The sequence below is a fragment of the Euleptes europaea genome, chromosome 5, assembly GCF_029931775.1.
Source record: "Euleptes europaea isolate rEulEur1 chromosome 5, rEulEur1.hap1, whole genome shotgun sequence".
NCBI classification, from domain to species: domain Eukaryota; kingdom Metazoa; phylum Chordata; class Lepidosauria; order Squamata; family Sphaerodactylidae; genus Euleptes; species Euleptes europaea.
In genome coordinates this window covers 37,749,258-37,771,663 of record NC_079316.1, presented here as the reverse complement: position 1 = coordinate 37,771,663, position 22,406 = coordinate 37,749,258, and the positions used below count along the sequence as shown (strand labels likewise).

General features: G+C 43.3%; 1 protein-coding gene across 1 annotated transcript; it reads right to left on the bottom strand.

The window, feature by feature from the left end:
* On the bottom strand, nt 1-22,406 carry AP1S3 (adaptor related protein complex 1 subunit sigma 3). The gene is made up of 5 exons (XM_056850408.1): nt 22,332-22,406; nt 9,228-9,406; nt 7,620-7,728; nt 3,410-3,547; nt 1-176 (listed from the first exon to the last, which is right to left on the bottom strand). The coding sequence occupies exons 1-5, from the start codon at nt 22,404-22,406 to the stop codon at nt 141-143; spliced, it is 537 nt and encodes a 178-aa protein (XP_056706386.1). The 3' UTR covers nt 1-140.

Here is a 22,406-nt window from a genome sequence, read left to right as displayed (position 1 = left end):
ATGTGCTACTGCGGCTGACCTTCATCTTCTCTTGCAAGGGTATGAGGTTTTTGCATTGCTCAAATAATCTGGTGCCAAGAAACAGCAGCTTTTACATGTACATTCTATGCAGCATCTTTTTCTATCCAAGGGGGTTCTAGTTAAAAGGCAGGTTTGCTCATATATTCTTCCATTGTCTGCAACAAAGAACAAATCATGCTATTAGTTTACAGACTTCATAACTTATTTTGATACTTCTACCATGTTTTTTCTCCACAACATGGACCCCAAGTGGCTTACAACATCTTTCTCCTCTCCTCCATTTTACCCTCACGAACAGATCTTGTGAGTTAGGTTAGGCTAACAGTGTGTTCCTGGTAGGGTTGCCAAGTCCCTCTTTGCCACCAGCGGGACGTTTTGGGAGTGGAGCCTGAGGAGGGCGGGGTTTGGGGAGGGACTTCAATGCCTTAGAGTCTAATGGCCGAAGTGGCCATTTTCTCCAGGTGAACTGATCTCTATCAGCTGGAGATCAGTTGTAACAGCAGGATACCTCCACAGAGATTCCAGCCATTCCTATAGAGGCATGGCGTCACTTCTGGGGTTTCCCAGGTGATGTCATATTATTGCTGATGGCTGCTCCCCCGGTCTCCCACTAGCTAGGCCTGGTAATCCTACTAAAGGGTAAGCCCATAGTTTTGACTTACAAATTGCAAGAATAACCTGGCTTTCAATTTTTCAGATACTTATACTAAAACTACTATGAAACTATACTAAATCTTTGGCTCCCCCCAATGTCGCAGTCCAAAATTCCAGCAATCTTATAGCATCCAAACTCCACTAACCTGAAGGTTACTGTGGTATGTGTTCAATTCACACTGACTTCCCATAAGGCTTAAGGCTAGTTTCCAAAATGTGCTTCACGCCATCATGAGTCGTTCCAGCTTTCTCTGGATACATGCTCACGAACATTCCTAGTATTTATTTATGCAGGTCATTTTTGGTTTATGACCAAGGTAATTTAAGGGGCAAATCAAATATGATCTTGCAGGCCTCCGTGTAAAGGACTTGTCCTTTCCCAGACAGGAGTTATTGAAAGAACTGTGAGTGGACAAAGTCTGCCAGAACACTTTTCTAATGTTAAAGCTTTCAGGCAAGAAATTTATACTTGCACTTTGCTGCGCAAAACAAGTCAGCAAAAGTAGTTGAGGACTTTTTAGGCACTAAAAGACAGAGCTCAACACTCTATCAAATGGTGCAAGAAACCAATGAGCACCCTTGTTTGCCAGCTAGGTTATTTATTTTTTCTAAATAGTTCAAGCTTAGTTCTCAAAATGCTAAGTCCTGATTGGAAAGGGAACCATGAAGTAGGATATCTATGGATGTATTCAGATACCACGACAAACTCTAATTATAGAACGGTTTGGCAGTGCCATGCACAAATGCTGTCTGTGGCTGTCCTTGGGCACTCCCTTGGCTCCTCCCACCTCCTCCTTCCTTCTTCAACACAGAGCTTGATTAGACACGTGATAGGATCAAGTTATAATTAGCTGTGATGTCTGAATATGGGCACCTTGACAAATTAAGAGTTTGGGCGAAAACGCATGGTCGCTTTATCCTCCTTTAATCCCTGTTTCAGCCAGGATTCAGCCAGGACTGAACGCATGCGTTTTGCCTAATGTGCGTTCGATCCTGGCTAAAACAGGGATTAAAGGAGGATAAACAACAATGCGTTTTCGCTCTTTGTTTCCCCACACAAGCTGGAATTCTAAACCTCAATTCCAGACTGTTTCCACACACAGTATTTTCTGAAAGTCTGGCCCTTTAAATCTTCGCGCTTTATTTGGGTATCCAGATTTTTCCTGCCTGTTTTTGCTGTGAGTTCAGGGAAAGTGGAGGGATTCCCCACTTTTTCTGGATGTGCTTTTTGCGCAAGGCTTTTGCACTTGATTTTTAGTGTGGAGTTTCTTAATCTGCTGTTACTTTGTTCTGCCCATTTCTGAGCATCACTGCTATGTCATGCTGACACTCCACCCCACTCCCTTCCCACAAATGCCGTTGTTCGACAAGACCCTGCGTCCCCATCCCTTGCATCCACATTCCACCATCCCCTCCCTTCTTCCAAATTGCTCGGCGGTGATAAACTAAAAATTCCTGGCTTAGTTTTTTTTAAAAACCATTGTGTGTGTGTAAAGTGCCGTCAAGTCACAGGCGACTTATGGCGACCCCTTTTTGGGGTTTTCATGGCAAGAGACTAACAGAGGTGGTTTGCCAGTGCCTTCCTCTGCATAGCAACCCTGGACTTCCTAATAGTGTTATTTCACTGATGTCTTTTAACATCAAACCTCTCATAATTGAAGAGTACATTTGCACTTTCCATTTAAAAAAAAAAAGAGTCTTTGGGTGGTCCTGTTTGGTCTCCTTCAAAAGGTTGGGTAAATGTTTTGGCTGTCTCTCCCTCATGTCTCTGCTGAAAGGTTACTTTTTTCCTATCTCCATAGGTGCTGTTGGTGTTTGTAAATGTTTTTGCAAGAGTCAACCCTCCCCCTTGCAGATCAGACTGCCATTTTTTAAGCAAGCAAGCAAGAAAGAAAAGGGTGGTGGTAACGCCTCCCCCCCAAAAAGCTGTCAATTTGGAGAGGTGGTGGATGAATTGAAGTCTACAATTTGGAGCCAAGGCTGTAAGTTTTGCAGGAAACCCTTCCAATGAGGAGCGAAAGCAACCAACTCAGATCTGTGACTTATGATCTCGCCAAGGGGAAAACTAGCCAAAAGATGTAAGCGTGGAAAAGGTCCCAATGTAGAACCTTCGCTTAAGAAGGGAGACAAACTCTCCTTTGCCAAGGCTTCTACCTTCAAATAGCAAATAGCAAAGCAAACTGGAGCTTGAAGAAACTAAAAGCATTTAACTGAGCTCTGTGAGCAAGACTGGAAGAATAATAGGAGCACACCAACACAACAAACAAGCTGTGGTTGTGCACGCTGCCAACAACCACAGCTTGTTTATTTGGAATGGAGCTAGAGTTGTCTTTTTGCCCACCAGCCAGCTATTTATACTTTGCAATATTTAAATTTTCTTGCAATCTGGCACACACTTAATTTTGATGTAAATATACAGTGGACCAGTCTACAAGGTAGCAAGAATATCAGTCTCTCTTAGAGCAGGGGTTTCTTTGGAAAACAAAAAAAGTAGCTTAATTGGCATCAAAAGCTAAAAAATCAAGACATAACATGAATATTCATACTGGGAGATTAAAAATTGAATATCCTTAAAACTTCTTTTTGTAACATTGTGTTGTCCCTTAGTTCTGCCGCCTTGATTTTCCTAATTATTTTAATGACAAGATCAAAACTGTAAATTTTGAACAGAACAGCATACCAGCAGTAAAAAAACAAAAACAAAACCCAACCCTTATATTATCTTTCTCCTTACCTCTTGTAACATGTCTGCATCTTCTATGGCTTTCACTGCAGATTTTTTAGAAGTTTCTTGAATTTCCCCTCCCATTAGAAACTCATCAAGAATAAAGTATGCCTTTTCAAAATTGAAGATAATATCCAGTTCGCACACCTGGTGAGGATTAAAGAAAAGTGCATTCAGGCATGCCTTTATGGCACCGAGCACAAGCAATTTGGATAGCCTGTCAAGACAAAACCCTGTTCTTTGTGTGCACCCTTGTGGCAGACCACGAATAAAGGAAATGCAAAAAAGATTTCAGTCTGAAAATATGTTAAGATTCTAAGAACATTCCAAGATCCTTTTATTTTCTTAATACCCAGTGAGTTAATTTTGCAGCTGTACACACATATTGGTTTATCTCCATCCCTGTTAATAAAAGAATATTTTAAAAAAGCAACACATATGCATGATGCAGCATACTGAATTACCAAACAACAGGAGAGATAAACAAGCATTCACTGAACAAGAGAGGGATATTCCTTGAAGAAGATAATTCTAAAGATGCCCAACGCTTCTGCCTTATCCCTTCAAAATGTATCGTATGAGTCACAGACAACAGCCACTCTCCTACTGGTTAGAATACTCACATGGGAGGGAATGTGGGTGGGGGATTTGTATGTCTCTGATTTTATCCCACCCTTCTCCGAAGAAACCAGGAGACCATACAGAGCTTCTCTCCTCACAACTTTCTTGTCAGAATAGCCCTGTGATATAGGTTAGACTGACTGGCTAGGTAAGTTGACTGGCCCAAGGTCACTCAGAAAGGTTTGAGGCTAAGTGGTAATGAGAACGGAGGTCTCTTACCATTAAGTCCAGTACTCTGACCTCTCCAGCCCAGCAGCTCTTGGTATGAATGCCAACCCATGAAGAAACATGGTTGAGACAAAACAGTGGTTTACTATGACACTGTGTGATGGATAAAAGGGGTACACAAGTGGGAACCCACAAGAAACTCAAGAGGTAGAGGAAAGCCTCCTCCTTTCTACTGCTGGCCCACTTCCTCCCTCGATGGTAGAGGAAGAAAGGGAAAAGCAGTAGCAGCAACACTTTCCCCAGCTTCTGTCACTGCCACTTGCCTGCCTTTTCTCCAGTGCAGAACAGCTTCCTGGCTGCTGCTGCTTTCTCTCCCTAGAGGGAGTGGTGACTAGGAAAGGAAAGAAAGAGCAGTGCTGCCACTTCCTCTGTCTGGATGAAACCACTCTGTTGCCTGACAGCTTTTTTTCTGGCTTGTGGTGGCTCAGAACCACCATCTACCATCTCCCTCTCAGTTTGGCTGTGCCTACCCATCCTTCTGCTTGCCCATCTGGATTCTTCTCTGCTCGTACTTCACATTTGCCAGTGCCCACAACCATCAAAGTCCTTTATGTTGCCGGTGCAAATGCAAACAGTGCTTTCACCAGTTTGGGGGTTCTTGTAACCCCCCAGCCCTTCTTTAAACATTTTAAAACAAACCTGTTTCCCCCAGGTTTGCAGAAAAATAACCATTGCCTGTTCCTGGCCCCAATGTGTGGGCTTTTTGATCCACACTTTTGTGATCCAGGCTCAGAATTAAACATATGCTATGTGGGGGTCCTGTGGGGGAGGAATCCCATTTTCCTTCCACTGCCTTCTCTCACATCTCTCCCCTTCAGGTACTTTTACCCCCTTTTGCCTTCATTGTTTCTTTCCCCTCCCCCCACCTCCTCTTCCTGATTCTGGGCTCACCTAGCTATGTTACCTCTCCACTGTCTTGCCCACTCGCAAACCAGCCTACTCATTGTCTTCTCATGCCCTTCTCTATACATGGCCCTGATCTATGGATTTAAGGATCCGCATATGACAAGATCAAAACTGTTCAGAAATATAATATTGACTTGTTCAGCTCCAAATAACATACATGGGCCAATCTCTAAAGAACCGATAATGCCAGAGCACTGAAAAGCAATGATAGTTAGAAACAACACTTAGCAACAGTTGAGAATGGGCAGTTAGAATTTAGACTGAGGGTCAGGCTACATAATACGATTTCCAGCGAGTTAGGTCTAGGTTTCCAAGAGCCAACTAAGTTTCCCCGCAACCACACAGCAGCTGTGGGAAACTGCATTTTCCCACAGGGATCCTTTTCTGCTTGGAACCACTGTAGGGTAGGAGGAGCCCCTGTGTCACAGTTCCAAGCAGAATCAGGCCCCTGGGGCTTTTAAAATGCAGTTCCCTGCAGCTGCTGTGTGGCAAGTGAGTTGGGTCAAAAGCATCCAGACACAACCTGCTAGAAATCGTATTGTGTTGCTTAACCCAAAGGAGTGGGACAATCCCCAGTTCAGGGAGTAAAAATTATTCATTAACTCTCCCTATGCTGGCCAGGAACAGTGAAAAGTAGTAAACTTGTTACTATGTTATAGCAAGGTTTGCTGGGCTGGTTTTGAAACTATGCAGACTGTGAAACAAAGTTGTGTTCAGTTTGCCAGGAAAGAGGTTTCTGGAATGTAGTTTATAAATGTCATAATTACTTCAGTTATTCTGCTGTACCAAATAAACTGTGCTCTTGCGGTTTAAAAAAAACTTCTTGTCTCACTCTGTTGAGTTTACTTCACGTACCTTTGGCCGCAAGCTCCGAAATTTTAAATACATAATTCCATCCCAAAACAAATTCCTGCTGGTATCTATGATGTTTTGGTGAGGAGAATGTTCAGAGCTAAATGTCATATAGGGAAACAGTGAGGATACAAAATCTCTCTGAGTTCCGAGATGAATGTCAGGATGTAGGATCCAGTTCCTCCATAAAAAAGTGGAAATTACTTCTGCCCAAACATGGTAACACTCTGCAGGAACCCCAGACATTTTGGAGGAGGTAAAAGCACTGGGAATTGCCACAGGAGCTGTATTTTAGGAAAACAGTTGGAAGGCAAAGGGCTATCTTCAGAAAGCAGAAGGATGTATGTAAATGTTCTCCACAAGAAGGTAGGGAATCAATGGATTTTTCCTCAGAATGATGAGGGTCTTGCCCTCAGCCCTTTTGGGGTTGTATGCAGAAACAGAGGGTGGGCTACAGAGGTCTTCTGGGCAGTGTGAACTAGAAGTTTTAAACTGGGGGGGGGATTTCCGAGATGGGCCATTAAGTATGGATGGTCTCACCATTGCGTACTACAGCCATCTAAAGTCTCACACCTTAAGGATGTGTGTTTTGCCCTGCCTAGTGAAACAGACCACTCTTACAGCTAAAAAGCAAAGGGGGGGAGGCTTGGGTCAGCCATTAAAGAAACCCTCTGATGCTCCAAAATACTTTTAAACTGCTGTCCCCACTCAAGGTTAAGAGATTCTGCTGCTTAAGTACAACCATACTGAGAACTGCTTAAATACAAAGATATCTCATGTACACCAGGAAGTAAATTCCCTCTCCTTACACCATATATTTCCATTTCCCCCCCTAAAAAGTCAGAATATTGGGTACTACCCCAAATGGCATGCATATTCCTAACCTCCTTTTTTCCAGCTCTGAATAGTGATTTGCTCCCACAACAAACAGCAACAAATTGTATTTTATTGATTATTAAACTTAGAAACATTGGGGTAGATCCTACCCCTACCCTTCCACTTCATTGAAGGAAGGCTCCTTAAGCCTGACCTGAACAGCACTGGACATGACATGGAGGTCTGCAGTGTGAGAGGGAATCTGTAAAAGTCACATACACATACCTCAGAAAAAATGCCTTTCTTTCAATTTAACATGACAGCTGGGTATAACAAAATACCTTCTCAAATGGCATTTTTAAACAGATAAATCATGTCCTCTTAGTCTTACATGCTGACAATGTATATAAAGTATATAGATATTGGCCAGGGAACCAATATCAGAGGTGACAAGGAAATACGGGGCCTACTGATAGTGAGGGTTCCCCAAATCTTTCCAGGCCATAGAAAAGGCTTGGCATAATGACAGCAGCACAGGTGATATCAGACCACCAGCCTGGCTACTATCCCCTCAGCTCCACACAAATTATTTTTCCCCATTAACTTGTCAAAGTTCAGTCAAAGAGGTTTTTCGTTTTAAAGCTGAAACAGAATGTCATGCAGAAAACAGCCAACAAATTATCCTTGGCTCTAACTTGCCTTTTTTTTAAAAAAAATTCTCATAACGTACCTCAAGTCAGTTCTGTAGATAGGAACAACAACAATTTGGTAAAAATAATAATAATACTCTACTCACATTGCCAAAATATCTGTCCAACAACTCTACATAACGATGGACAACTTCTAGGGTCAGAAGCTCATTATCCTGGTCTTCAGTTCCACAGCAGAAATATAAACTAGCATACCTACATTTTTTAGAACATGAAAAAATATTGTTATCAAGATTACATTAAGGCTGTAGTTCAAGTTTTTAACTGTATGACCAGTTATCTCAAAATGAGTTTGTTTCAGTGGGTTGATATATGATGAGATACTTAATCTTAAAGTGTCTAGAAGAGTCCCTCATTAGTACCCCTGACTTTTATAGACGTGCGCTACTGTACGGTCATCTCAGATACACAAAAGTCGATGGAGAATTCAGTGCAATAATCAGAAATAATGAGCATGGCAAAAATAAAAGCTAACTTGATCTCTGCATAAATCTTTCTTGCAGATGTTTTTTCTCCTCTCATTATGAGTTTTTTTTACAAAAGGTGATTTTTTTCTAAATCTATGTAACTTTAAGAGGAGATACAGACAATAGCTTTTCAGAAACTTGATGAAGCCACAACATAACTACACTGAGAAGGAATGTGGCATACTAGGGATAAAGAAATCTGGATTCAAATTCCCTTGTAAATTCACAGGGTGACCTCAGGTCAGTCACTCTCAACCAAACCTGCCTTGAGTTTCTATAAAGTGGTCTTGAGTTCCTATAAGGTTGAAAGTAGGCCAATGAATGTTTTAAATAATAAGTACTTCACAATGTTGTTTTGAGGCTAAAACGGAAAAAAAGAGAACTGTGTATGCTAGTCTGAGTTACTTGGAGGCGGTGGGGAGATAAAAATGTAATAAGACAGATTATTTCAATAAACATGGTCCCACCATAGGCTCTAATAAAAAAGGTTTTGGGAGCGGCACAAGAAAAATGAATTAATGAACAATTATTGTTTCATCACACAACTTTCAAGCCTTCAAAAAACTATTGTCTGTACCTGATCTTTGTTGGATATCTTCTCACTATTCCTTCAGCCATATTCATCAGAAAGCTGGCTTCAGAATGTTTAACATTTCAGTGCTTTCATTCCAACTAACAAAAATTGTGAAAGCATCCAGGCTACTAAAAGAAGAAATCCACTAGGTGCAAACCAGAGAACCACTATAGCAATCAAAGGAACCGAAGTACTTAATGGCATTTTTAATTTAAATTTTGAGTTTAATTTTCTTTTTAAAAGAGACTCCAGTACACTTCACTTTCTTTGGATGGTACTCTAAATACTTCAAAACAGTTGATGTGTGCCCAGCTAATTTTTGAACAACTAGCTAATATTTGATTCTCATCACAAGCTGCCTTTAAATAAGCAAGATTTAGCAGGCACAGACTTCATTCAATACAATGGCTGTAACTCCTGACACCATTTTGTAATTGCTGAATGGAGCTGATTTCATCTTGATTAGCAGTTCAGCCAGCCAAAGCTGACAAATCTAGTCTAATTTATAATCAAGCTGATTTGTATTTACAGGGTTTAACACAGAGACACTCTTTTACAAGTGTATAATCTTTTTCACTTCATACCACTCCTCAGAAACCTCACTGGAATGGATACAATTTGTGGGAAAAGCTGACTTATAAAACTACTCACACCTTTTGTAAACAAGCTTGAGGTCTTTCCAGTCCACAAAACTGCTCATTTTGGGATTGCGAGCCAGAATAATCTGCACAATTTCTCGGGTGATCTTTTTCTTTTCTTTCTCAGGCAGTGTAATAAACCACTTCTGAAGTCTTAATTTCCCTTGCCTGCTGAAGAGGAGTACAAAGTGTATCTAGAGTAAACAGAACAAATTTTGTAATATAGAGACAAAAACCATAGACAGCTACCTTCTGATAAAACTGCATTTCAGCAAAATTTTGCAAGTTATCAAAGAAAACAGGAAGAGACAATAGCATTTTGTTTTTGAATAGGATAGGAGCATAATGTTCTTGGGTAAGATTTCCAGGAGAAGGTACGTTTTTTTTCCAGTGAATATACTGTTATTTGCTCCCCATTTTTATGAGCTGTGTGACCTTGAATGGTTGATTCCCTTTGGATGAGAATGCACCACAGCCTTATGATCTTTTGTAATATTTGTTTTATTTTCAGATATACAAATAGAGCACATCTGTCACTTTACATCAGATTCCCATAGAGAGAAGCTGAAGCATCAGGGGGTGTTGGATCAGCTCATAGCAGTCTTTGTCTGGTCCTCTATTTCTTCCACACTCAAAAAACTAGTTATCCCTTCACCAACATGCATTTCTGCCCCTCCCCTGAGCTAGGAGGGTCGCCTTCTCCAACTTTCATAGTACTTGAGAAGAGTTATTAGGGGACTTTCTTCTAACAATTAGCATGGAAACATCAGACTACCACTCTGGCCCATTAACCTAACAGACGATTAATGAGCCAGCAGCCACAACAGAAAATTAACTACAGTTAATTTACTGTTAAATTCTCTCACACAATAAAACTGCATTGAATCCCACCTGCTTTGAAACAAATATTGTTTCCTTTATACACTTAAGAGTTTCTACTGCCCTTCTCCCACATATTATTTTTATTTATTTACAAAATTTATGCCCTGCCTTTCTGCCCTCATCAGGGCCACCAAGGCAGCTAACGGATTAAAAAACATGATCTCAGTAATATTTATAATACCTGGGAATACCTGGGAAGCCAGCAGCATTATCATCAACACATTATGTACACAGTGGGGTCATGATAAGTTTTGCTTAGGGCCACTTCGCGAGTTGGCAGCTGAGTACAGGGTCACGGTTTTAATTCACTTTGCACAGGTTGCAAACCGCAAATGTGATAAGATCAAATACATAAACTTCTGCGCTGACATTCTCTTTTAACCCACGTGTCTGTCAAAAGCAGCAAGAAGGTCCTGTGATAACCTCTCTACCTCAAGGCCCTCAATTTGACCAACATTCTCATTCTCAACCCCTTTCTGACTATATCTTCCTACACACTTGACACTGTCCTTCAGTGTTACTACTCTGAAGATGCCTGTCACAGTTGCTGGAGAAACGTCAGGAAAGAAAATTCCAAGACCACGGTTACACAGCCCGGATAACCTACAAGAACCAATGAACTCTGACCGTGAAAGCCTTCGACAATATTCTCATTCTACATAGCAAAACGATCATTCTGACCCTGCTAAAATTCTAAAATAAGATGATAATAAATCAAGAAATTATTATTGTGGAAACTGCTCGTAAATGGGCAGATGTACATAATTTTGCAGACTAGAAGACCAGAAGGAAGAGGACAAAAACATTTTAAATTGTTTGGCTGGTATAATGATTACATTGCATTGCTGGTAAAACTACAGAAAGCGTTATTCATGCATACATTCTGAGAAAGAGCTGAACTGCTCAACAAGAAAGGTGATAGAATGAACAACGACACACCTTCTGATGTTGTGACAATACACAAAGTGCAAGTGGATAGTAAAAACAAAGCAGCTGTGGTTGAACTAAACAAAAAAGTCTAACATGCAAAGCTTAATTAGGTACAAAATACATTTATCCATGTTTGGCTTGTCAACTAAATTAGGTAGTCATGAACTTTAGCCAACTTCAACCAACTCCATGAACATTTGCTCAATAGTTCCTAAAGTCAGTGTACGTTTTGATACATTTGTTTGCTTCTAGATTGAGCCACACAGAAACCCTTCAAATGACCTCCATTGTGTCATCTGTATATATATCCCACATTGTTTGACGCAGGCAACAAGGGCCTTCTTATGAGATGCATGAATGAAGGCATCAAACAGCACCTGGACACTGATGTGGGAGAACCCCAGCCCAACTTACGTTTAACCTGTGACCTAGCGCTCACCTTAAAAATAGTGTGGGGAGGGCACAGTAGCAGGAGGGGCTTTAGTATTCCCACCATTCCACCCCTTTCACTTTTGCTAGAAAAAAAATGGCCATGGGGCAGACTTTTTCCCCCACTGCCAGTTCCATGTCTCCTAGACAGACACATGGAACCAGCCATAAGACAAACAGCCTGCCTGCAGCCTTCCACAGACATTTTTTTCCTCACAAATGCATGTGGGGTGGAAGGGAGGGAATGCTGAAGCCCTTCCACCACTATGCCACACTCGAGAGCTTAGTTGGCCTACACTAGGGTTGCAAGGTGCCGGCTGGTGGCGGGCAAACCCCCGGTAAATTGCCCCTCTGCCTGCCGACCAGCTGAGGGTTGGCGGGTGATCATGCCCGCGCAGGCCTGTGCGCACCAGCGGGAACCTCCCCTCGCCCTCCCTGGGGCGAGCGGGCCGCCTGTTTGCAGCCGCATGCGGCAGGTGGCAACCGGAAGTGGCGCGTTGGCGCGCGCACCCCCTCCCCCCCACAACAGAAACCTCCTGCCAAAGCTAAGTGGGGACCTGGCAACCCTAGGCTACACACACTGTTTTTAAAGTGAGCGCTTTAATACGTTAAACATGAGTTAGGCTGGATTACCCAAACCCAACTCGCATTTCATGTACTGTCTACTCAGACTCAGTCACAAAAAATATCTCCAAATGTACTTATACTGTTTAGTATGGGAGTATCCCTGCTATTAAGAAGGGTGAGACAAACCACCTGAAGTCACAGATTTAGGGATATAATTAAAAGGTAGCAAATTGTAAGCTACTTATTTTATTATATAAGTCCAGGAAGGCTATTGTTGCTATCTCGGGCACCAAAATGTCGAGTCACCTCCAATTTGGAAAACACACTGTGATGAATATTTGTTGAAATGAGAAATGTCAAATAAAGTATCATAAACATCTCTTACTCTCCTTGCAAGATCAGTGTAAAGCAGGGATGGGGAACCTCCGGCCCAGGGGCCGTATGTGGCCCCCGAGGACATTTTTTGTGGCCCTTGGGAGCTCCGGGGCCCTGCCGCGGAGGCTCGGCACAGGGCAACCCTCCCCGAGGGTGTTCCTGGGGCCGCGGCTTGCACTGTGGCGCCCATTGGACCTCCTCTTGCTGACTGACGGCTGTTGGTCGGCGAGAGGAGGAACGCTTACCCCAAGGCTGCCCCCTATAGCCTCGGCGTGCAGGAACACCAGGGCACACTGTAAGCCCCTCTCGCTGCTTGTCTGTTTAGCTGCTTGTCTGTTTAGCAGCGAGAGGGATGGGGGGAAAGAGGCCTATGGCTCCCGGCAGCAGAGCACGCGCGCAGGAGCCGATCGGGCTTCGGGGGGGCTTTTGTGGACTCTGGGGGGGAGGAGGGCATTGAACCTGGGGCCGGTCGTGCAGGGCTGGCTGGCTGGCTGGCTGGCTGGCTGGCTGGCTGGCGGGTGTGTGTGTGGGGGGAAGGCTTTTCTCTCTCCCTCTCTTTCTGTCTCCCTCCATCCTTTTCTTTCTCCCCCTCTTTCAATTTCTTTCTCCCTCTCTCCCTTTTCCTCTTTCTGTTTTCCTTCCTTCCTCCCTTGCCGATCGACTGCGGGCTGCGCCCCCCTGGCACCTCATTTGCTCAGGCCCACCACTGGCTGCCCTCCTGCCGGGGGGGGGAGCGGGGGCGCCCTCCAGGCCTTCTCTGCGTGGTCTCCCCTGGGGTTGCCAACCTCCAGGTGGTGGCCAGAGACCTGGCAACCCTAGCCTCCCCCCCCCGGGAGATCTACACCTGGTATGGCCCCCGAATGATGTTATAAATGTGCAAATGGCCCTTGGCAGGAAAAAGGTTCCCCACCCCTGGTGTAAAGATTGCCCCATATTTACCCTCACAAGAACCGTGTGAGAAGGTTCGTCAATGAGCTTAATGGTTAAGTGAGCATTTGAACTGAGATCTCCTCAATCCAAATTAAACACTCAAGCAACTACACCACTTGCTTTGATGTATTCAATTTGCTTTCAACCTTTTAACTGATAATACAATAAAAATAAACAGCATTATCCAGCTTTTTGGTCATACTGGGACACTTATGCTTAATTATTTCTCTGTTACTGAAATTCAGGGCTTTAAAATACAAAGCTTTGAGTGGCTCATGCCAACTACAATTTAGTTGTGATAGCCATACAGACAGTTTTGTGAGCCTACTATTGGGAATTATGACTCTGCTTTCAATATTACACTAAAACGTGGACATCACTTATATTTCATTGGCAGCTCCAGCTTACAGAATACATTTCCTCACTTACTTACATTCCAATCAACAGGAAAATTAGATAGATAACCTTCCCAGCAGAAACCTGAGCATCTGAACAAACAATTACCAGGTAAGTGAGGAAATGACAAAGGGTGGTGTTTACTGGAGGTGAAACTCCTACCGCCATATGAAGACTAAAGCAGTGTATGTGATTCCTAATAAATCATAGTGATATAGGAACTGAGTCAGTGTGGGTGTTTCCCACTGTGCTCTAGTAATCACTGTGGTGAATGACAATGCTTCTTCCCACAACATTGTTAGGATGTACTGGCATGTGTAAAAACTAAGGCAACCAAGATTCATCTACCTTTTCAGGAAGATAGCTAAAATGTTAGGTTGATACATAATATATGAAGCAGAAATTCCGTATTTGTATTTATCTAGAGAAAGGGTCTATCAACACTGAAGGGGAAGGAACTGAGCAGTAGCTCTTTCCTCTCCCCCTCCCCCTGCCTCCCCTGCTTCTACTCCTGTGGGACACTGTATCCCTGTTCACAAGTTACCGGGAACACACATAAAATCTGTGTACATTGTGCACTTGACATTTCTTTATATGTGCATTGTTATAGTCAATACTGATACAGTTAAACATGTGGCTGAAACTGCCCATTTGTCCACATACTGGTCGCAAGTTTCATATGTAAAGTGAAAGCATGTGGGCTCTTTCTTAAAAACAGATGTACACACGTACACGCGAGATATATGTGCATTCACTGTAACATGTGGACAGGGCTTGTGCCAACCAGAGTGGCACATGAGGATAGCACCACACACCATTCCCTAGGCTGTCCTGTCAGTTCCCCTGCAGGTTTCCATGTCAGAAGTTCATCATAACCAACAGCGAAGCCTGATACAGATCAACACTAATGGTAAATCAACAGGCGCAGATGGAAGTCACTCCGCACAGGCTTGCACTGCAAGATATACAAACAGCATAAATCAAAGCAATTCCATCAAACACATGCCATATAACAATCAATTTGTGGGCACTAAGTCATACGTGATAAGAGGTATGTAAGTAAAAGAACACAGGCTAGGTTAGGGGCAAGCGACTCAGAAAGGTACAAGTTGGAATCAATAGCCTAAATCCCCAAGAGTGTCCTGTTCCTAAACTACAAATGTTATGGCCCTCTGCTTGTTAACTTGAGCAAGAACTTAAGAAACTCAGCAGAATTTAACCCAATTTTCCACACACGATGCTTCCTCTCTCTGTTCCAGTCCATTTAGCACATACTATGCTATCGTCCGATATAATTAAAAGACAGAAATAGCTGCAGCCTAACAGTGAAGCCTTGCTGATTATCCTTTCCTTGCCTCATGCTCCAGGGCTGAGCTTTCTGGGCCTCAAACAAAGGTGTCTGTGGACTTAAGACATGGTTCACTTCAATGCTCTCCTATTTCAGTGACACCTCACCCAGCTGATCGCACATCTCCACCTGGGGCAATCAATACACGGTTCAAAAGGAAAGTCCGAAGCTGTGAACAAAAGAGCAGACTGTGCTTTTCTGTTCTCTGTCTATTCATGTATCACGGTGACATAATTTAAGAGAGATGCAAGCGGATTCATTAAGAAACGATCTACTCAATTCATTTGGGCTCTTGTACCTCAGCCTAATTGCATGCCCATCTATGGGAGCTTTTTGATTCAGGGATCTGAGGCCGCCTGTCTGCTCACAGTAGGTTGTATATGAGGGAGAGTGACACGCCAGTGTGAGGTCAAGGCTTTCTTCAGCCTAATGAGTGGCCAAAAACTTGGGCAGGAGGCTGATTCGCTGATGGGACATCTGCACGCCTACTATTGCCACAGGGGCTTGCAAAGCCAGTCACCCACCTTGGTCTATTATGGTAATTTCATCAGCAAATGCCAGTCTTCCTGAATGCAAAATCTAATTACTATCAAGCAGCCCAGTGAGCTGATTACTTTTTGCTGACCTTCCCTGAATGTCTCCTAGCCAGCCAGCCTGCTCCAGGCAGAGGGGAAGCTTCCACCCTGCCAGCCCTTTGGTCCATCCTGCCTGGATGCAATCTGCTTTTCTGTCGCCATTCTGGGAAGCCCATTCTCCCCCCCCCCCCCCGCAACTCAGTAAGAGCCAGGAAATCCACAGGTTCTCATCCTGGAATCACCCTCAATTCCTGGACCTGTCAGGACTGCTTTCCACTGCTCTCAGCAGCCTGTCAGACTGTGAATGTTTTAGTTTCGATTCCTCCAGGTGCCTCTCAAGGTCGGACTTGCTAACTGCTGAATTCCTGTTCCAGCGCTATCTCCCGTGGGAACGGCTCCTCGGTAGAGGGGGGGCCGCCATGACCCGTTATGACTAGTACTTTCCCATATAGGCCCTGCACTGTGCTCCCAATTCCCATTCGTGCCAATGTACCTGTAAGCTCTGCATACCTGTATGTTTTCCAATAAATCAGCTCTCTTTTGGACTCCTTGTCTGTGGATGCTGTTTGTGGGATTACCACGGGGACAAGTGCTCACAGGACCTTATGTCTTTGAATTTTTTTTGTGTTGCTTCCTGTAACTATTGCCGCTCCACCAGCCAAAACTGTGCTGTCTCATCCTCTCCACTTGCACAAAGGCTGCCAACTCCACTTCTCTTTCTTCTGGGCATGTGGGACATTTATTTGCCGCACAGGAGCATCCCTCCACTGTCTTACTTTATTTTTTTCCTCTTACTTTATTTTTTCCTAGGGAACTTTGGAATTTCTGCCTAAAGCCCCTATTCTCAACCTGTGCATCACTGAAACAGACAACATACTAGAAGTTAAGGTGATGTTAGTACCCTGGGATTTGCAACTGTAGTGGAAATGAAACTAGGAGATGGGAGTATTTCTGTCTTTTGCCATGTGTGTTTGGGGTGGGGGGGGCAGGAGGCATGTAGCTCAAATGCTGAATGTTAAGGTGATTTCGGTATCCTGGGACTTGAAACTTTAGAGAAAAAGAAATGGAAGAGATGGGAATATTTTTCTCTTCAGCCTTTGTGTGTGTGGGGGGGGGGGAAGAGAAGATAAAGCTTCTCTCTGTGCGTCTGTATGTGGGGGAGAGAAGATAAAGCTGGTTCCTCGAACATGGAAAGTGAGGTGATTCTGCTGTCCTGCACCCTACTTCAGCCAAACAAATGCTCCCATATTTTCAGTTCAGGGTATCTGAGAAGCCAGTATTTACTGTGAATTCTGAAATGCATTTGGAAATTCATACTGAGTGTCCAGTATGCAAGTGATGTAGTTGTCAGAGTGTTGGTCTAAGACTGGGGAGACCAGAGTTCAAATCCCCACTTAGCCGTGAAACACACTATGTTACCTCGGGCCAGTAACACACTCAGCCTAAGTTGTGAGGAAAAGAGAGAGGGAGAAGAAGTATTTCCTTTCATACACGAAATATTTACCCAAATTGTCTCAGTGAAGGAATTCATGACATCTTTCCTCTCCTCTTACAGAGTCCTCTTTCTTTGACTGAGATTCAGACTACAATGAGTGAATACTATTATACTTTTAAAGCAACATAATGAATTGTTGATGGCATGTGGTTTTTGGAAATATAAATAATATATTGAAATAATTTAATACTGATTACTAAATATGGGCCTGGATTAGGTTCAGCCCCGCCCCCAACTGAAAAGTCTAAACTCCTGGTGAGGAGCGAAGATAATGGAGATGACAGCAGGAAACAAAGGGAAAACACAATAAGCTATAATGGAAGGCAGGAGAGGAGGAAAAGCCAGCGCAGGTATCAGGACCAATTGAATGAGAAATGGCATTTTCAGTCCTCCACTTTTTACTCTATTACAGCTTACTTGTATATGCTTCCAGTCCCAGTGTACTTATTCTGCTAGGGATTATAATGTGTTGAGATATTGCACAGTGGCAGTGATGACCAAAAAATAAATTAAAAATGGACAGATTGGCTAAACTGATGTAATACCCTAGAATTCACAAACATTCTATCATCTGTAGGAAGTTCTAAGCCTTAGAGTGTTCAGGACATTCTAGCTTTGTGAAATGAAAAATCAGTTCTCAGAAAAATCCTCAGGCAATTTAGAATCAAGAAAGCTGTGATGGCAAACCGAACAGATGGAGGACTGGAAGCTCCAGGAGAAACGGAAGTTGGGGGCAGCGTGCCTAAAGGCAGGACACGTCAGGCAGTTTACAAGAGCAAGTCATAAGAAATTGATAAAGTAGAATGTGAGGCAGAGATCTGAAGAGTGGGAGAACAGTTGCAGAGAAAACCACAGAGAGAACATTGGCACAGCATCGTTTGAGAGAAAGGAGTGTTGTGTAGATTGGCTGGCTGGTTTGAGATTCAGGATAGGTAAAGTAAGGAGACGCCTGGCTTCAGGAAAAAGTGGTCGATAAAGGCAGGAAGATGAATACATCTCACAAAGAGCCTAGGTACAGGAGGGGTTATGAGATGGTGGAGAGGAGATTCAACTCTGGATCTACCAAATCCTAGATGGAGACTCTAACCACTAAACCACACTGGGAGCCAGCGTGGTGTAGTGGTTAAGAGCAGTGGTTTGGAACGGTGGAGCCTGATCTGGAGAACCGGGTTTGATTCTCCACTCCTACACATGAAGCCAGCTGGGTGACCTTGGGCAAGTTACAGCTCTGTTAGAGCTCTCTCAGCCCCACCTACTTCACAGGGTGTCTGTTGTGGGGAAGGGAAGGTGATTGTGTGCAGGTTTGAGTCTCCCTTAAGTGGTAGAGATAGTTGGCATATAAAAACCAACTCTTCTTCTTCTTTATAATTTAGGGAATATGCACAACAGAAACATTAAGCTTCTAAATTTTTGATGGAATGTATACTTGGATCCATAGTCTCATATGCTATGACTCTTGGAATGCTTACTCTGTCTCAGTAGGAAAGGTAAAACAATGTTCAATTAGATTCTAAGCACTATGAGTTCAGGGCTGCATTCATACCAAGGATTTCCCACATTTCAGATTCCTGACTGGTGCAGTTTTTTTCATGTTTCCATATGATGTTGTATTCTACTTGTGCACAGACCATTAACAGCCTGTTCCCTACACACACACATCTGCTTTATTTTAAACCTGTTAAAAACGGTGTTTCCTGAGAAGGATGCTATTGGCACAAGCAGTTTCTTGTGCTTGAATGAGAAACCACATAATTGCAAGGAACTAGCCCCTTGCAGGAATTAGTATAACAGAAAAGAATTTCCTGCCTTTTAGACAGCAAGAGGGGATAGACAGAGGCTCTGCGAATATAAGATTTTTTAAAAGGGTTGTTAAAGGTATTGTGTTATTCCTATCCAATGTTACTCATGCTTGTTGAGCTTTCTTTAAAAAAACAGAAGAGAATTACCCACAGCTCAGCCTGCCATTTAGATGGGGGAGGGAAGGAGTTCATTTGCGATATTTCTGCAAATATGTTTGTGTGGGGTTACGTTTTAAAAAACGGTTACTTCTCTGCAGTGTTATCCATGCTCCTCAAAATGGAAAAAAATTTTTAAACGGGGTGGGTGTAGAATCCTGAGAGCCATATTAGAACACAGTTGGCGAAAACGCATGGTCGCTTTAGCCTCCTTTATTCCCTGTTTCAGCCAGGATTGAACGCATGTGTTTTGCCTAATGTGCGTTCGATCCTGGCTGAAACAGGGAATAAAGGAGGCTAAAGCGACCATACATTTTTGCCCAGTGAGGGAGGGGATTAAATACACATCAGGTATGAAAGAGAAACCCCAGATGTACATAAGGCAGGTTACCTGGGCTATTTGGAACCTCTATTGCAAGGGTTATTTCACACACAGCTGCATCTGCAACCAGACGATTAAAACCACCCTGGTATTGAAATAGCCCAGGCCAATACTTCTCTGTCTCCCCCTTCCTACCACAGCTTACTATGCTTCCTGAAATGCAGCTCTGGGGGGGGGGGAGTAGATTCAGTATGGGCAAGAAAAAAATCAGTAGAAATCCAGAAGTGCCCTTCACATTTACAGACGGTATTTCAGGATCCAATGAAGTGTCTTGTTGATCAGGAAAAAGGAGGAACTGGAGTGAATTTGCTGGCTCAATGTTTTTCCACCAGATTACCAACGAAGAAGTCAAGAAGGAAGATGGAGAATTCAGAGAGAGAAAGAGAGATCAGCTGGGAAGGGCATCCTCAGAACACAGCAGGGCTCTTTGTTTATTGTGTTCAGGAAACGGTATGCTACTTAGTACTGGCAGCCATGGGGAAGTTACCTATAATCCAAGTATAAGAAGACCATGATGGTGCTGAAGCAGTGCTGCTATCTTCAGTACCCAGTCTGGACATTTCAGTTACCCAATGAAAAAGCAGGAAACTTGGCTTTGGAGGTTATTGCTGCCTTGTCCTGCTGCTATCTCACTTGGCTAGCATAGCTGCTGCCATGGGTGCCTCTTTATACACACACCAATTATATATGCTAAATTGCAGCTCTTGCCTCTCTCCAAGCCCCCTCTGATCCCACCCCTTCTCTTCCTTTCATTGGCTCAGCGGCTGAAAAGGATATCACTGAAAGGTGAGTAATAAAATATTCAGCACTTCTACCTCTGCAAGTAAGATTGTTCCAGTTTCACTGGAAGACAGCCCACACGCTCAGGGCCAATGGCTGGAAGAGACTGTATGCTGCTGGCAGGGAGGGGAAGACAGGGTCAGAGATTGGGAAAAGTGAAAAATAAGAGATTAGTCATATGTTTGGATAGATGTGAGATCTTGGCATACTGTTCATGTGGACACACAGTGAGAAAGGGGATGCAAGCAATTAATTGTTTCAGATAAACGGAGGCTGAGAAATATATTTATACACATCTAGGAGGGCTATTGCCTTATCACACCACCTGCCAAACAACACTGCCTCCTGTTTGTTTTCTACTTTTCCTCCTTTTCTCCCTATTATGAGATGCTGCTGTTATCTTTTCTATTGAAATTGCCTGTTCCCCGGAGCCAGGAACTTGTAGATCTGCGCTTAGTTTGATAATCAAAGAGCAAGTTCGTCATGTGTAAACGAGCTAAAAACTCATGAAATTGCCTAACATATAGTTGCAACTCACAAAGCAGCTCAGTCAGATTTTCTCTCTCACTCTCCCCACCACCCAAGCCTTCTGCTAATTTGGTTAAAATCAGGGACTGCACGAACAACGCAGTTTCCCTGTTCAGAGGCAATCTGCTTCTGGTTCCCAGATGCTACGGCAGAAACAAGATGCAAGGCCCTGCTCCTGTGATCCTTCAGAGACAGGTGGCTGAATATTGTCAAGAGAGACTATTTGTCTGGATGACGTTTTAGCCTGGTCCAACCAGGCAATTCTTATGTTATGGACTTGGGAAAAACCATTACCGGTATATTGCTGAATGAGGAAAACTGTATTTAACCACTACTCTACTCTATGCATGCTTACTTGGAAATACATCCCACTGAATTCTATGGCTCTTACTCTCAAGTATGTGTGCAAATAATTTCTGCTCAAACTAATTTTGAAAATTATGCTCAGGGCCATTTAGAAAATAAGAATAAAAAAGATCTGTTAAACCTCCCACTCTCTCGTTGGCTTAGGCTGACCACTGAAACTAGACTGACCAGAAAGAGGCAGGAAGCTCTGGTCTGGAAGATGCCTTCTGATACCTTCCAGTAACAGCTTCATGAACCATTTACAAATTGTGTCTGAATTACTCAGCAGTTTTCAATCTGAGTCATCCAAATTTCAACTGAAAAATGAAAAAGGGGTTTCCACTAAAGATCTGTATAACCACATTAGTCTAATTCTTAATAATCTAACTTAAATTCATGCTGCTGCAAATGCCGCAGCTAATATAAGCATGCAGTTGGACTATATGATTCACATTTGTTGGGGGTGAAATTGGAAGGCCTGGGGTTAATTCTCAACTGAGGTACAGACTTGCTTAGGGAAATCATCGTACCTCAGAGCAGAATGCACATCCCGCCCCCCCCCCCGGAGTGTTTTCTGTTTTCCCTCCCATAGTAGTATGTTGTATCCTGTGTGCTTGTGTCTTCACATTATACCATTTCCCAGTCTCTGCCAGCAGCAGCAAATGGTGTCCAGTTGGAGTGGAAAAACATTTAGAATGACATAAAAACAAGAGGATGGATCAAAATTACCACAAAAGCTTATGGAATGACACTTCCCTAGCTTCCCTTCACAGTGCAGCCCACTGAATTCCTCAAATTATGGGCACCAAGAGATCCTTATTAATGGTATGGGGGCTGAAGCGCAGGAGTGCAGCAGGAATAGGAACTTGGCAACAAGTCTCCCTCCTCTCCTCAATCACAAAAGTGCCATTCCCCTAGTGAAATTGCCAATGGAACAGCTCCAAGCTCAGGGTTATGCTTTATTTCCTGTTACAGAGGAGGAGGAGGAAAGTCAGGCTTGCCATCATGTGTAACTCCTCCCTCGTTCTCACTTTCCAACTTATCTCACACACATAAAAGACAGTTTACCCCTTCTCTTTCTCAGACCTGCTTAACTTTCAATGTATCAAGGGATGGAAAAGTTGAAAGGCTGCCACATGCTTGACAATACAGATGTGGCTTAGTGGGGGAAGTGGAGGAGCAAGTCTGTCACTGGCTCTTACCACCAAGAATCTTTTTTGCCACCAATCCACCACTCCTTCATCTGCAACATAACCCATGCTGAAAGCAACAGCCAT

Bases quoted from the DNA above. Each gene is read 5' to 3' on its own strand.
- AP1S3 (XM_056850408.1), bottom strand. From the start codon at position 22,406: ATGGCTGTTGCTTTCAGCATGGGTTATGTTGCAGATGAAGGAGTGGTG. The intron at 7,729-9,227 runs GTGTGAGTAGTT...TAAAAAATGTAG, and splicing joins CTCAAGCTTGTTTACAAAAG to GTATGCTAGTTTATATTTCT. The intron at 3,548-7,619 runs GTGAGTAGAGTA...AATCCTCACCAG, and splicing joins TGGACAGATATTTTGGCAAT to GTGTGCGAACTGGATATTAT.